This window comes from Dendrobates tinctorius, unplaced genomic scaffold (assembly GCF_039654945.1).
Source record: "Dendrobates tinctorius isolate UK_male_01 unplaced genomic scaffold, ASM3965494v1 ptg000039l, whole genome shotgun sequence".
In the NCBI taxonomy this organism is placed as follows: Eukaryota; Metazoa; Chordata; class Amphibia; order Anura; family Dendrobatidae; genus Dendrobates; species Dendrobates tinctorius.
This window is the reverse complement of record NW_027361707.1, coordinates 53,165,378-53,181,877: the sequence shown is the minus strand read 5'-3', so window position 1 is coordinate 53,181,877 and position 16,500 is coordinate 53,165,378. Positions and strand designations below refer to the sequence as shown.

At 43.6% G+C, this 16,500-nt stretch overlaps 1 protein-coding gene across 4 annotated transcripts in view; it reads right to left on the bottom strand.

Moving 5' to 3' along the window:
* The window catches only part of RBPJ (recombination signal binding protein for immunoglobulin kappa J region), an 87,269-nt gene that overhangs the window by 16,513 nt on the left and 54,256 nt on the right, over positions 1-16,500 (bottom strand). For all 4 annotated transcript variants that reach the window (XM_073574706.1, XM_073574707.1, XM_073574709.1 and 1 more), the window contains exons 4-8: positions 5,133-5,298; positions 3,744-3,918; positions 2,940-3,077; positions 2,526-2,638; positions 2,012-2,152 (exon numbers count right to left, since the gene is read on the bottom strand). In XM_073574706.1, coding sequence (XP_073430807.1) covers positions 2,012-2,152; positions 2,526-2,638; positions 2,940-3,077; positions 3,744-3,918; positions 5,133-5,298 — 733 coding nt within the window. The remainder of the gene's footprint in view (positions 1-2,011; positions 2,153-2,525; positions 2,639-2,939; positions 3,078-3,743; positions 3,919-5,132; positions 5,299-16,500) is intronic.

The window sequence follows — 16,500 nt, the reverse complement described above, 5'->3', positions numbered from 1 at the left end:
AAACTTCGTGATGAAGGTCTCCAGACATTATAAGTCTTCAGCTTCTGTTGAGCAGTCCTCTTATTAGCAGCATAGTGCAGATATAGTGTGGGGGAAATAAGTATTTGCTCCCTTGCTGATTTTGTAAGTTTGCCCACTGACAAGAACAGTCTATAATTTTAAGGGTAGGTTAATTATATCATTGAGAGACAGAATATCAAAAATAAAATCCAGAAAATCACATTGTATAAATTATATAAATTTATTTGCATTTTGCAGTGAGAAACAACTATTTACCAACCATTAACCCCTTAACCCCCAAAGCTTTTTTCGGTTTTGCGTTTTCGGTCCCCTCCTTCCCAGAGCCATAACTTTTATACTTTTAGATCAATATGGCCTTGTGTGGGCTTGTTTTTTGCAGGACGAATTGAAGTTTTGAACGACACCAATGGTTTTTCCATGTCGTGTACTAGAAAATGGGAGAAAACAAAAAAATTCCAAATGCGGAAAAATTGCAAAAAAGTGCAATCCCACACTTGTCTTTTGTTTGGCTTTTTTGCTAGGTTCACTAAATGCTAAAACTGACCTGCCATTATGATTATCCAGGTCATTTCGAGTTCATAGACACCAAACATGGCTAGGTTCTTTTTTATCCAAGTGGTGAAAAAATTTTCCAAACTTGGACAAAAAAAAATGGCGCCATTTTCTGAGACCCACAGCGTCTCCATTTTTCATGATCTCAGGTTGAGTGAGGGCTTATGTTTTGCGCACCGAGCTGACATTTTTAATAACATTTTGGTGCAGCTATGATCTTTTCAGCGCCCGTTATTGCATTTTAATGCAATGTCGCGGCGACAAAAAAAAACAAAAAAACGTAATTCTGGCATTGACTTTTCTTTCACACTACACCGTTCAGCGATCGGTTTAATCCTTTTTTATATTGATAGATCGGGCGATTCTGAACGCGGCAATACCAAATATGTGTATGTTTGATTTGATTTTTATTGCTTTATTTTGAATGGGGCGAAAGGTGGTGATTTGATTTTTTATTTTCTTCATATTTTTTTTTACTTTTGGCATGCTTCAAACAGTATCCATGGGAGACTAGAAGCTGCCATAGCCTGATCGGCTCAGCTACATACAGACGATGATCAGGTCGCCTCTATATGGCAGATTTACTCACTTGCTATGAGCACCGACCACTGGGTGGCGCTCACAGCAACCCAGCAATGACAACCATAGAGGTCTCCAGGAGACCTCTGGTTGTCATGCTAACACATCGGTGACCCGCGATCACATTACGCGGGTCACTGGTGGACGGATTTTCGGCGCGACTGCCGGAAGCAATTGTTAAATGCCGCTGTCAGAGTTTGACAGCAGCATTTAACGAGTTAATAGCTGCGGGTGGATCGATATTCCACCAGCGGCTATTCCGGGCACATGTCAGCTGTTCAAAACAGCTGACATGTCTCAGGAAAGATGTGGGGCCTCAGCGCTGGAGCCCACATCAAACGGAGGGAGTCTAACATCGGTACACTATTACCCCTGATGTCGGAAAGGGGTTAAGAGTTCTGGCTCCTACAGACCAGAGGTCCCAAACTGCACTCTTGAAAACACACATGGTTTGCGACCCTCGAGGAATGCAGTTTGAGACCCATGAGTTAGACGCTCATAATCAACTCATTACCTGCATTAAAGACAGCTATCTTACATAGTCACCTTTATAAAAGATTCCTGTCCACAGAATCAGTCAGACTGTAAAACTCTACAACATGGGCAAGACCAAAGAGCTTTATAAGGATGGCTGCGGCCAAAATGCAAATAAAATTATATAATTTATACAATGTGATTTTCTGGATTTTATTTTTGATATTCTATCTCTCAAATGTTAAAATTAACCTACCCTTAAAATTATAGACTGTTCATGTCCTTGTCAGTGGGCAAACTTACAAAATCAGCAAGGGATCAAATACTTATTTTCCCCACTGAAAGTAAAGTGCTGGGAGGTATCACAAGGCAAACAAACACTCACTTGAAACTGAATGATTCGTTCCTGAGAAAGGCATAAGTACATTCTCTCCGTGTCCTTCAGGTAGAACGCACATTTGTGGAGCTGAGAAACGGGATCATCTGCGTCTAACAAGGCCGTCTGCTTATCCACCTTCCGGATGATCTGCACAGAACATTAGACGTACATAGCAATAAAGGTGCTAAAGGAAGGGATGCTTCAGTTTTGTCATAAGGGCCCTGTTATAGGTATATACAAAAAAATAAATGCTGTTCCGGCTTGGGCCAGACACCGGCGGCCGGGGCCCAGACACCAAAATACATGTGAAACAAGCCTTGGGTCATACAGAACAGGTAAAAGCCACGGTGTGTTGTTAGGTGGGCAGATAGTTTTGCAGAAGCACAGCCTTTTCAGTGCCACAACTGTAAAATAGCTGTTCTCCTGAAAACCGCAGTGATGCGAAAGACTGTCACATGGAATGAAAATTACAATTCCATGTGAAATGTGTTAACATGTGCGGTAATGGAGGATCACTTACCAGCCTAGGGAGTGCCATGCCAGTAACCGAACATACAAGCTTTACTGTCTGCCCATAATGAATGTAACCATCCCGCACGGTGAATTCCTCTCCTTCAGACTCTTCATCATCCACTGCAGAAATCAGACAAAAGTATTACAGGCCTGAGCATTGTGACGCGTGTTATCTGCATGTGACTACAATTCTTCCCCTTGATCATCATTTTCCAATTTCTTTTATTACATCGCAAGCCGCAGAACCTGTGTCTCTCCAGGTGCACACAGTGATCCAGACTGTGCTAGCAAAGCTCAGGACCGCACGTTACACATGGTGGGTGACCTGTACCTGCCAGCACAGCCCCCAGAGCTGTAGTATAGTCATCAAATGTCTGCTGTCATTGCCTATATAAAGCTAAAATGCAAAACTGGTACTTACAAAGATGGATGTAAAACGCTCCCCACTGCTGCGAACTGGCGTGGAAGTTTCCACCTTCGACGTGCAAATATCTTGTACTGACCGTCTGTGATCGCAGCCGGTTGAATAGTGCCACTTTTGTCCCTGATGCAATACACACTGCAGGAGAGAGAGAGCGGGACTTAGAAAACACAACACCACCCATGAAATATTACACCCCATAGAAGAGTTAGCAAATTCCTCATCAAGAAGCGACTTTTTAGAGCGTCTGCTTTACAGAATAAAGTCACCAAATACCAAACCCTTCCCTCAGAGGTGGTGTTTTCATGTCATGAAAGAAGAATGGAAAGACAAAAAACAAATCACTAGCCTTTAATAAACTAGGGCTAGACTTTAATAAAGGGAACTCGACAGAGGATTCATTCCGCCCAAACCATCGGCAGCACAATCAGACCCTGCCTGCATCGTGTCACCCACTTGCTGCAGCAGTTTTCTGCATGGCTGGGTGGTTAAGAGCACCAACTCTGCAGGAGAAAATTATAGCAGCCTCTTCATCGCCAGGATAAGAGGGTCCCGGAGGGCTAACCCCAATTATTACAGAGTGATGACATCTCTTAGTGTTGTATCATGCCTTCATAAGAAGAGTGTACCCAAAAATCATCAGAAGATGCAATACAAAAACTTCCATTAAACATTACAGGGTTAACCCAATCCATCAAACTCCAAGACCCTCAGAAGCCAACAAGGCAACACTAAAGAATCTGGACCGTGCTTCGCTATGTGGGGCCGATGGTGGAGACTGGAGGGTAAGCCGCGGGCACTTACAGTCGGCATTTTTTAGTGACTGCTTCTTCTTCGATGGCTTAGAGATGACCTTGATACGTTTGCTTAGGAACACGCCAATGTCGTCACTATTTCCATAGAACATTTTCACTGATAACATGAAGTGCTTTCTCTTGTCCGAGTCAGATATGTACAGGGTTTTGGCAGTGCAATAATTCTGGAGGGAGAAATGAGAAAATTCAGTATTAAAATAAAGTAGCTTTGCACATAAAGCAGACTGCCATATGTTCTCCAGTCCAAGACAGAAATTTGCATCCCTTACGCGAGTGCTCCATACTATTCCTGACCGCTCTGTCCCTTCCGCTTGGGAAGTTAAGAGCATCCCTTGTTTCTTTTACAGGACGGACTACCGAAGTCCTCCTCCATCCCTGTGTATTTGGCCCATCAGAAAATGATTTTAGATGACGGCCCCCCTCACCAATATTCACCCACAGGAGGGCCGCATGCCACTGCAATGTGAAAGGCTTGGATGGTTGTCTTCCTCACGACTCGAAAGCACAGTGCTCTCCAACCTGTGGCTCCGCAGCTCCCACCATGGCGTGACGGTCCCTTACTGTCGGGGAACAACTGGAGTTGTAGTTTTGGAAAAGCTGAAGAGCCGCAGGTTGGGAAACAATGCACAAGAGATGACTGCAGAGGGCCAACCTAAGCTAGAAAGCGCCTGGGAACATATCGGGCGGTTCTCCTAATATTTTACATAAAGGAAGGTGGCGCTGACTATAGGACGACCTGTTGCTGCTCCACACTTCTCCATCTTAGTAAGATCTTGGAAAATATTGGAGCAGCTTTCTTCTTTTACTCCCTTGGTCATTCCTCCTGGAAATAGATTAGTAAACTGATAACTGTGCTAACCCCACACAGTCAGTCTCCTAGAGCAGGGTTCCCCAACTCCAGTCCTCAAGGCCCACCAACAGGTCATGTTTTCAGGATTTCCCTTGTATTGTACAGGTGAAACAATTATCACCTGGGCAATACTAAGGCAATCCGGAAAACATGACCTGTTGGTGGGCCTTGAGGACTGGAGTTGGGGAACCCTGTCCTAGAGGAGTAAAGAAAGTAGTCTATACTCATGCTCCCCGAGTCTGGTGCAGAGTCTCCACCACTGCTCCCAGTGCCTGCAGCGCTGCAGACAATTATTGAGCGCAGCAGCTTGTGCAATCACCCTGGGGAAAGAGGCTGAGCTATGGATTGCCAGCAGCGCTGCAGACGTGACATCAGTGCCATGGACATCAACTGACGCTGGGAGCAGCAGTAGAGACTTGGCGCTGGACCTGGGGAGGAGGATTGAAGCTTTTTTAAAAAATAAACTGCAGCCAAGAGCCTGGGTTTTCTGAAGGCAAGCTTCGGGTCGTGGACCATTACAACACCCACCTTTCCTTCCAGGTTCAGCTGCTGCATTTCTTGCTCGCTGTTCCCGATGCCAATGAAGGCACAAGGCTGAGACTCCTGCTCCGAGCAGCCGTCTCGTTCCATCTGGTCCTTCTTTTTCTTCCATCCACTTCCCATGAGATAGACACAGGGGGGAGGGCAAAAAAATCTGCAAGGGGTTAAAGGCAGACGAGTGTTAAACCAAGATCGTTCCGCCACAGCCAATCCTTGGGAATCAATATTCTAGAAATGCTCGGTGTAAACCTCTGCAGGGGGCTCACAGGGGCACAAAACCGTGCCTACCCAAATAACATAAAATATAAAGAGATGGACAAAATATTATTTTTTTTTTTTTTTTTTTTTATTTTTTTTTTGGGAAAGCACCCCAGGTCTAAACCAGAAGGTCCCCCAAGAGAAAAAAGCAGGCCTCTTAATACAACTGGCTCATCATTGGTCTGTGTGTTCCAGAACATAAAACAGCCTAGATTTCAGGTAGAATATCTCCAAGGTTGTCACAACTAGAGAGAAAAAAAAATCTGAAGCCCAATTATTCTTGAGGAGGAGGAAATAACGCAAGTCGTGGCCCTACAATGCTTGGTTAGACTCAGAAAAGACTTAATAATCAGGTGAGTAAATGACCACTAGGTGGCGAACTTGTTTCATTGCCCATCGGGAAACTTTATTCTGATGAGAAACATTGCTCTATAAATACTGGAAACAAGATGAGCAGGTTACACACGGGCCATTACCGGGCAGTGACAATAACCCAGAGCAGGTGACCCACGGGCCATTACCGGGCAGTGACAATAACCCAGAGCAGGTGACCCACGGGCCATTACCGGGCAGGGACAATAACCCCGAGCAGGTGACACACGAGCCATTACCAGGCAGTGACAATAACCCCGAGCAGGTGACACACGGGCCATTACCAGGCAGTGACAATAACCCCGAGCAGGTGACACACGGCCCATTACCAGGCAGTGACAATAACCCCGAGCAGGTGACACACGGCCCATTACCAGGCAGTGACAATAACCCCGAGCAGGTGACACACGGCCCATTACCAGGCAGTGACAATAACCCCGAGCAGGTGACACACGGCCCATTACCAGGCAGTGACAATAACCCCGAGCAGGTGACATACGGCCCATTACCAGGCAGTGACAATAACCCCGAGCAGGTTACGCACGGCCCATTACCAGGCAGTGACAATAACCCCGAGCAGGTTACGCACGGGCCATTACCAGGCAGTGACAATAACCCCGAGCAAGTGACACACGGGCCATTACCAGGCAGTGACAATAACCCCGAGCAGGTGACACACGGCCCATTACCAGGCAGTGACAATAACCCCGAGCAAGTGACACACGGGCCATTACCAGGCAGTGACAATAACCCCGAGCAGGTGACACACGGGCCATTACCAGGCAGTGACAATAACCCCGAGCAGGTGACACACGGCCCATTACCAGGCAGTGACAATAACCCCGAGCAGGTGACACACGGGCCATTACCAGGCAGTGACAATAACCCCGAGCAGGTGACACACGGCCCATTACCAGGCAGTGACAATAACCCCGAGCAAGTGACACACGAGCCATTACCAGGCAGTGACAATAACCCCGAGCAAGTGACACACGGCCCATTACCAGGCAGTGACAATAACCCCGAGCAAGTGACACACGAGCCATTACCAGGCAGTGACAATAACCCCGAGCAAGTGACACACGGGCCATTACCAGGCAGTGACAATAACCCCGAGCAGGTGACACACGGCCCATTACCAGGCAGTGACAATAACCCCGAGCAGGTGACACACGGCCCATTACCAGGCAGTGACAATAACCCCGAGCAGGTGACACACGGGCCATTACCAGGCAGTGACAATAACCCCGAGCAGGTGACACACGGCCCATTACCAGGCAGTGACAATAACCCCGAGCAAGTGACACACGAGCCATTACCAGGCAGTGACAATAACCCCGAGCAGGTGACACACGGGCCATTACCAGGCAGTGACAATAACCCCGAGCAGGTGACACACGGCCCATTACCAGGCAGTGACAATAACCCCGAGCAGGTGACACACGGCCCATTACCAGGCAGTGACAATAACCCCGAGCAGGTGACACACGGCCCATTACCAGGCAGTGACAATAACCCCGAGCAGGTGACACACGGCCCATTACCAGGCAGTGACAATAACCCCGAGCAGGTGACACACGGCCCATTACCAGGCAGTGACAATAACCCCGAGCAGGTTACGCACGGGCCATTACCAGGCAGTGACAATAACCCCGAGCAAGTGACACACGGGCCATTACCAGGCAGTGACAATAACCCCGAGCAGGTGACACACGGCCCATTACCAGGCAGTGACAATAACCCCGAGCAGGTTACGCACGGGCCATTACCGGGCAGGGACAATAACCCCGAGCAAGTGACACACGGCCCATTACCAGGCAGTGACAATAACCCCGAGCAGGTGACACACAGCCCATTACCAGGCAGTGACAATAACCCCGAGCAGGTTACACACGGGCCATTACCAGGCAGTGACAATAACCCCGAGCAGGTTACACACGGGCCATTACCAGGCAGTGGCAATAACCCCGAGCAGGTTACACACAGGGCTGTGGAGTCGGTAAGCCAAACCTGCGACTCCGACTCCTCAATTTCCCTTACACCGACTCCAACTCCATGACTCCGACTCCCACATATATTGCTTATATTTAAGTGAAAAATTTATTGTAGTACAATGTGAACCTCAGACATTTAATCATTTTTATGACCCAATAATCAAGATATTTAGATAGAACAGAATATATATTGGTGTACTACCCGGTTTTCATTCTTTTTGATACAGATACGATATGGATAGACAGATATGGATAAATGGATGGATAGAGCAGATTTCTAATCTGCTTTTGCTATTGAAAACATTATCTATGAGCTCAAAAACCTTTCAGGTGATGCAGTTTTTTAAAAAGCTGATCTGCTTTTGCAGCTGAAAAACGTATCCTCAAAAAACACAGGAAAAACGCTGTGTGTGAATGTAGCCTTAGATCAGGAATAGAACAGCCATTTATAGGACATTTCATAACTTTCCCAAACTCCTATGAAAAAATATTCAGCACATCCTGCATTGAATTACTGTACCCAATTTATTATATATTTTAGGAGTCGGAGTCGGTCCATTTTATACCGACTCCAACTCCGACTCCACCAAAATGAGCACCGACTCCGACTCCACAGCCCTGGTTACACACGGGCCATTACCAGGCAGTGACAATAACCCCGAGCCAGTTACACAGCCTGTTGCTGAGAACACAAGGATGACTTTTTTTAAATGTGATTTTATTGGGAGAACAAAATGTATAAATCAGTTACACATATTTATCAACACTGTCTCAATAATGACCAAAACTATAAAACGAGCAAAGCCATTTATCACAGTTTATGTCATTTATCACAAAAAAAATGGTAGAATCCCTGTCTCTAGGTCAAGTCTCACAAAAGATGAAACTTAAGTGATTAAAAGGGAAAAAGTATATAGCAAGTGATCAGACGGTCACAGTTTCAAGTTCCCAAAAGGGTAACTACAGGGATTTTTTTTTAATGAAAAAAAAAAAAAAAAAATGTCACAATTAAAAATAAAAAAGTACACATCTGGTATCGCCACACTCAGAAAAGTCCATACAAAATATACAAATTAACCACATAAGTAAACAAAGCAAAAATTGTGTTTTATTTTGGTCACTGCAACACTGAAAAAAATGCTAGTGAACAAAATTTTATATCACAAAATGGCAACGCAAAAATCACCAAAAAACAATAAAACATAAAAAAAACACCCTTAAGGCTATGTGCCCATGTAGCGTTTTAATCCGGACACTGAAAACTGGACTCCTTCCCAGAAATCGCACGTTTTTTTCTGCGCGATTTTGCCGCGATTTTCGGGTGCGATATTCAAGCACTTTCCAAGCGATTTGACGAGTGTGACCGACCTGTCAATCACTTTCCAAGCGATTCTTCAAATCGCTTGGAACGTGATTGACAGGTCGGTCACACTCGTCCAACATAGTGTTTGACAAGTGTGACCAGGTTTTTACTATTAAGGCCGCCTATGTGGCGTCAATAGTAAAAGATAGAATGTAAAAAAATTAAAAAAAAAATTAAAAAAAAAATCGGGGTATATTTACCTTCCAACGTCCCGCGCTGCGTTCCTGGGCCTCAGCGTTCCCAACGATGCCTTGCGAGACCTGTGATGATGTTGGTCTCGCGTTGCTATAGCGATCTCTCGAGACCGCTACAGTCAAGCGAGACTACGTCATCACAGGACTGTGCCGCAAGGCATTACTGGGAACGCTGAGGCCGGGAATGCAGCGCGGGACGCCGGAAGGTAAATATACCCCGATTTTTTATTTTTTATTCTTTTTTTTACAGGGGTATGGTACCCAGGGCCTGGAGGACAGTCTCCTCTCCTCCACACCGTGGGTACCAACCGCACATGAGACGCTTAACTTCCCGCATGGTGGGCATAGCCACATGCGGGAAGTCAGCGATTCTCATGCATTCCTATGGGTGCGGAATCGCGGCAATTCTTTGCGATTCCGCACAAAAGAATGAGCATGCTGCGATTTTTTCCGCGATGAGATTCCGCCGCGGAAAAAAGCGCAGCATTAGCACAGCATGTGCGGAATGCCATAGGAATGCATGGGGGGCGTTCTGTACACGATTTTTAAACGTTTTCGCACCAAAAATCGCGGCAAAAACGCTTAAAAATCGCTATGTGGGCACACAGCCTTATAACACAGCACTATCGATCAAACAATGAAAGCATTATGGGTCTTGGAAAATGCCAAACTTTTTTTTTTTTAACCACTGAAAAAAAAACAACAACAAAAAAAAAAAAAACACTGAAGATGTTTGGTATTGCAATAATCGTACCGAAAGGGAAAATCAAGTAGCCAGGTAATTTTTACTACACAATGTACGCTGTAGAAAAAAGGAAATATTTGTGACGCTATCCAAAAAGTACAACTCGTCCTGAAACAAACCTATGTGGACGGGAAACAAAAAAAAAAAAAAAGAAAAAAAAAAAAAGGTATGGCTTCTGGAAAAATTAAGCGGAAAAATTGAACCCGATGGAAACTGGCTATGTCCAGAAGGGGATAAAGGAGGTGTGGTGTATCGGTTTTCTTTTTGGGTCACACTTGCATTGAGGGAAAAAAAAAAAAAAAAACCCTCACTTCCGGTATGTCCAGCCATTTGATACTTTATAAAGGTTTTACTATGCAAAGTAACCTCAGTAGAAAGGTGGCAGTGTTTCACTTGCAGCAGCTTCACTGGCGTTAATGCCGGCCTTTAAATCTCCAGTTTAAATGATATCTAGCGGAAGCCACCTGATGAATAAACACGGTACTACCTTTAACTGTTTCTGACAAGAGACTAAACACATACATTTAAAATGCTGTTTTTACATTGCGGTGCATCATGTTCTCTTATTGTGGCTGTTTCGCAGAGCTTATTCAGGCGGATTCTGCCTGGTAACACGGTGTGCAGATAACTTTGGAACAAGAAGTGCATGGAGGTGCCGGAATGTATAAAGTGCTGAGTGGCCTCTTTAATGTGCCCAGTTTTCTCCATTCAGAACATATAAATGTATTGGGGATTGACATTTCCCTTTGTAATTTAGGTTTCATTAGTACACATTAAAAAGTGCAAATATTATCCCTACTACCAGAAGGGAAAAACGTCAAAAAAGATATTCAAAATTAAAAAAAAAAAAAAAAAGCAGACCATGTTCATATTTTGAGATCATGGGTGCAAAATCTGCAACTTTCCCAGAAGGCCGTTCATGACGTACACCACAAGAATACATCGGCACCCAAAAATATACAAGTCCTGTATGATCTGCTGGCCTGACAGGGCAGCCCCCTCAGTAGATGACATCTATTCTCCCCAGGAGAGGCGGCGCTTGAAACGGTTAATACGTTGTGGCTGTAACGCACCAGTCTGGCTTTAAATTACAGAAAAATAATAAGGGTATGTGCACACATTGCGGAGTCGTGTGCGGATTTTTCCGCGCGGAATCTGCAGAGTCCTCAAGTAAAAAGACCTGCGTTTTACCTGCCGATTCCTATAATGGAATGGGCGTAAAAACGCTGCTGATTCCGCACAAAGAATTGACATGCTGCGGAAAATAAACCGCTGTGTTTCCGAGCGGAATTTTCCGCAGCATGTGCACAGCTGTTTTTGTTTTCCATAGGCTAACATACATCACTTGCAGATCTGCTGCGGTTCCGCAGGGCCAAATCCGCAACGTGTGCACATACCCTATAAAGTAACTAAAATATAAAATAAGAGACGAGAGCACTAACAACTAACATTCAAGGAGACAATCAAACTATAGATTAAAATCAGATTATGTTTAATGTTTTCTTATAGCACAAACTTATTTAAAAACAAAACAAAAAATCTTGTAATGTTCACACTGACTGTCGTTTCTGGAGGAGCTTACATCAGTTTCCTTAGCAGCAGAGGCAGGGTACGGTGACTGATAACATTTGATAACAGGATCCAGCCATCACAATAGGCAGTCACCCCTCCTCCTGCCACAATGACATATTGCACACGCGCATTAGACACTTCAATACAAAAGATAAGCTGCGTGTCTGCTCATTGTGGCTCATGTACGTGTGTTTCCTGAAACAGGAAGCTTGACTCTAAGGGTATGTGCACACGTTGAGTAAAACTTCTGCATCTCTTGGCAGGAAAAACACATCTTTTTGACTAATTTGAGTGAAGTCAATATGGTGAAAATCGCAGGGCAAAAATGCAAAGAATTGACATGCAGCAGATTTTCTGCACCTAATCAGCAAGTCAAAAATAAGCAATGTGTGCATGGCACTTCAGTTCTCTCATTCACTTTGCTGGCATCAGGATTGCTTCAGGTTTTTCTAGAAAATCTGCATGGTAAAAACGCACCAAATCTGCAACATGTGCACACCGTTAAATTACAAGACTTCTGTTATTTGTTATCCTTAAAGAAGCACTCCTCCCATCAAGTGGTATATAATATGATGACTGCAATATATTAAGAGGATAAAAACTCTGATTGGAGGAGGGTGACTTCTTGAACAGATTGTGATTTGTATTTAAAAAAAAAAAAAAAAAAAAAACTTGTCTTCGTTCCCACAAAAAGACTAAAAAAATGCATTAAAAAAACAGCTTAAAAATTAATTTACAGAAAAAAAAAAAAAAAAGCGTAGGATGTTATTCTTTGTATGTTATTTGCCATCTTTGGAAGAAGGAGCACAATCTGATTAAAATCACACTTAATAGTAAGAGTCTTTAGGGGTTCCCCTTTCCAGGCCAGTCATTGTGATACATGACACCATGGCTTGCCTGCGTGGAGCAGCTGCTATGGAGAGCTGGGGCTTTTTTTCAATCCACTTCAGACGCACGAACCAAGGAAGTAACCTGTAACTATAAAGGCTGGCAGCAGGGACCACAGCATGGGTCTGCAGAGTTATACACGGCTCCAACATTGGGAGGAGTGTAAGCATCTACAGGAGCTGGAGGGCAGAAACGTTTCACAATGGATGTAGGGAGGCGTCTGCTTTGCTCAGCAAAGTCATTACCAAAAACAAAACTGAGACTTGAGTCGGTATCAGTCAGGCAAGTGAGGCGTTCATGGAAATAAGTCCTGGGCAGCGGGTCATGTGGGCCAACAAGATCGCACATGTAACCTGTATACTAGACAGATGAAAACATTTTGGAGTCTTCTTCACAAGTGTAAGGCGGCTTCACGTTCCCACATCCCGTGGTCTATGCATTTCCAACAACTTCCAGACCATCTTCTGATCTAACTGCTTCATAAACGCCTGAGCCATAGGTCAGGTCAGGAGTCATCTGAGCGGTCCAGAAATCGCAGTCCATACCCGGCCTATGAAATGCCGATATGTGAGGCCACCCCGAGAAGCAGGAGAGAGGATCATGTACCACAACATATATAAAGCTGCATCTTATTAAATTAGAATATCAATCAAAAAATTAATTTATCTCAGTTCAATACAAAAAGTGAAACTCATATGTTAGATAGAGTCATTACAAACAGAGTGATTTATTCCAAGTGTTTATTTCTGTTGTCACCCCATATTAGCCCTATCAGCTGCCGGTACCGCCACCAGGGGCTTATCTACCGCATTCTTCCAACTGGATGTGCAGCCATTTACGACCACTCTATGGGTCCGATTACTAAGCCAGTTATGAATTCACCTAACAGTTGCCTTGTCCATTCCATACTTTGTCATTTTTTCAGTAAGGATTGTGTGAGATACTTTGTCAAATGCTTTGCTGAAGTCAAGATATACTATATCTACAGCATTTCCCTGATCCACCCAGTCAGTGATTCCGTCATAGAAGAAAAATAAGTTATTCTGACATGACTTATTAGTTACAAACCCATGCTGACTGTTTAATCACTTCATTCTTATCCAGGTACTTACACACATGATGTTTAATAATTTGTTCAAAGATCTTTCCTGGTATAGAAGCCAGACTCACTGGCCTATAGCTGCCTGGGTCCACCTTCTTCCCCTTTTAGAAGATAGGAACAACATTTGCTCTTCTCCAGTCTTCTGGGACTTCTCCTGTTCTCCAAGAATTTTCAAAGATTATGGAGAGGGGTTCAAAAAATTCTTCTGCTATCTCCTTCAGTACTCTGGGGTGTAATTCACCTGGACCTGGAGATTTGAATTCATTTAGGTCAGCTAAGTGTTTCCTCACTATCTATCTGTTTATAGATATCCTGGATTCTTCTATTCCCTTAATAGGACAGTGAAGAACAGTATACGTTACATTTCTTGTCTGAGAGAAAACAGATGCAAAATAGGAATTTAAAAGTTCGGCCTTCTCAACATCCTGTCTTACAATTTCATCATTTTCATCATGTAAAAATCCTATAATATCTTTGACTTTTCTTTTACTTTTGACATATCCCCAAAATCCTTTTTATTGCTTTTGACGTCTCTTGCAAGCCTCAATTGTCAGCTTTAGCTAATCTGATTTGTGCCCTGCAAGTTCTGCAGACAGCATTATATTCTTTAGATATGCCTCCCTCTTTCCATTTTATAAACATTTCTTTCTTCCTTTTTTAGCATGTGCTTAAGTTCTGTGATCATCCATCCTGGTTTCCTTAAATGCTTCCTATTCTTCCCTCTTTTCGGAATTCTTAACAATTGTGCTTTGAGTATTTTATTTTTCAAGAGTTCCCATCCTTCCTGGACATTTTTGTCCTTAAGGATAACCAGCCATTGGATCCCTCCAATTCTCTTTCTGAATCCCTTAAAATCTGCCTTTCTGAAATCTAACCTTGACATCTGAGTCTTCACAGGTCTTCCTCCTATAGTTATCCAAATTTCTAAAATAGCATGGTCGCTACCTCCTAGGGTCCCAGCCACTTTTACCTCCTCAACCATTTCCTCCCTGTTTATAAGGATTAGATCCAAGGTAGCAGTTCCCCTTGTTTTGTCCCCTACCTTTTGGAAGATAAAGTTGTCAGCAAGAGAGGATAAGAATTTCCTTGACCTGTTAGTTTTGCCTGAGAGAGAATCCCAACAAATGTCTGGATAGTTGAAATCTCCCATGACAACTATGTCATATATTTTGGAGAACTTGGCCATTTGATGCATAAAGAGTTCATCCATATGTTCAGTTTGCACAGGTGGCCTGTAGTAAATGCCTACAATGGTGTCCTTTCCATTGTTCTGTCCTTGTATTCTTACCCATACAGTTTCCACAGAACTTCCAGTCTCTGAAGCTTCAATCTCTGTGCAGATATACGCGTTTCTAACATACAATGCGACACCTCCTCGTCGTTTATCAAGTCTGTGTCTAGCAAATAAGTTGTATCCTTCTAGCCTTGTATTCCAATCATGTGTATTGTCCCACCAAGTTTCCGTGATTCCAATGACATATTTCTTTTCCTGCGTTAGTAGTTCCAATTCTCCTTGTTTGTTTCCCATGCTTTGTGCATTAGCATAGAATCATTTAGTTTGTGATTGGTTTCTCTTTCTCCAATATTTTTATTATTTAGATTTTTTTGTCTTTGTTCTTTCCTCCCACTTCTAATAGCAGAGTTCTCAATAGCATTTGTCAGGTGTATGGCTTTTTCTGGCCTTTTGCTTCATTTCCCACATTGTTCTAGTTTAAAGCTCTCCTTACAAGTGTAGCAAGGCGACTTCCAAATACATGTTTTCCAGTCTTCGTAAGGTGCACCCCATCTCTAGCAAGTAGTCCATCGTATAAGTAATTCACTCTGTGATCCAGAAATTCAAATCCTTCCTCACGGCACCATCGACGTAGCCATTTGTTCACATGCAGAATCTTATTCCACCTCCTTGTTCCATGGCCATCCACTGGGAGGATGGAAGAGAAGACCACCTGCGCTCCCAGTTCTTTCACCTTCTTACCCAAGTTTTCAAAGTCACTGTCAATGACAGCAGATGGAGCTCCCACTCTACACCTGGCTGTTAGAGGCAGATGATGGCTGAATAACACAACTATCATCTGCCGGTAAAGATGCAGGCTCAGCTATAGACTCTGCATCCAAAACCAGGAGCAGACATTAGATATACCATTATGTCCAATATCGGTAAGGGGTCAGCACTGCCATAACCGTAATGACATGTATTTCACCTTTACTGCTTAGTGAACCCTGTAAAAACAGAGACTAAAAGCATTTGCTGATTTTCTTCTGCAACATCACAACACTTACATTTCTTTTCCAATTTTCAGTACAAGACATGGTAAAATGAACTGTGTCAGAAAAAATTACAACTTTAAACTCAAAATTCAGCCCAAGCCCTCATTTGGGTATGTTGATGGAAGAAATGACTATATTAGTTATCACAATCCCTTTTGTTGGAGGTAAAAAAAAAAAAAGATCTGTAAATATTTGAAAATCTAGGGCCTGATTCCTCATTTGTGATTTTTTTGAAGTCTCTTTTGCATTGTGGTATTCGTTGACATTTTGTGCGAGTACTAAATAGCACAAGCAGTTCATTTTGTGCAACATAAAAAATGCTTTTCATTTTTGTCATTAAAAGGGGTATTCTCATTTTCAAGATCCTATCCCAATATGTAGCAGGTGTAATAGTAATAACATTACCAAATACCTCCAACTAGAAATGTAGCATAGTTCTTCTGATTCACCATGTTGCTTACCCCATGTGCAGGGAATTGCCATATTTTTCAGACTATAAGACGCACTTTTTCCCCAAAAACATTTGGGAGGAAAATGGAGGGTGCGTCTTATAGTCCGAACTCAGGTTTACCGAGGGGTTGCGGCAGTGGTGTAGCAGCG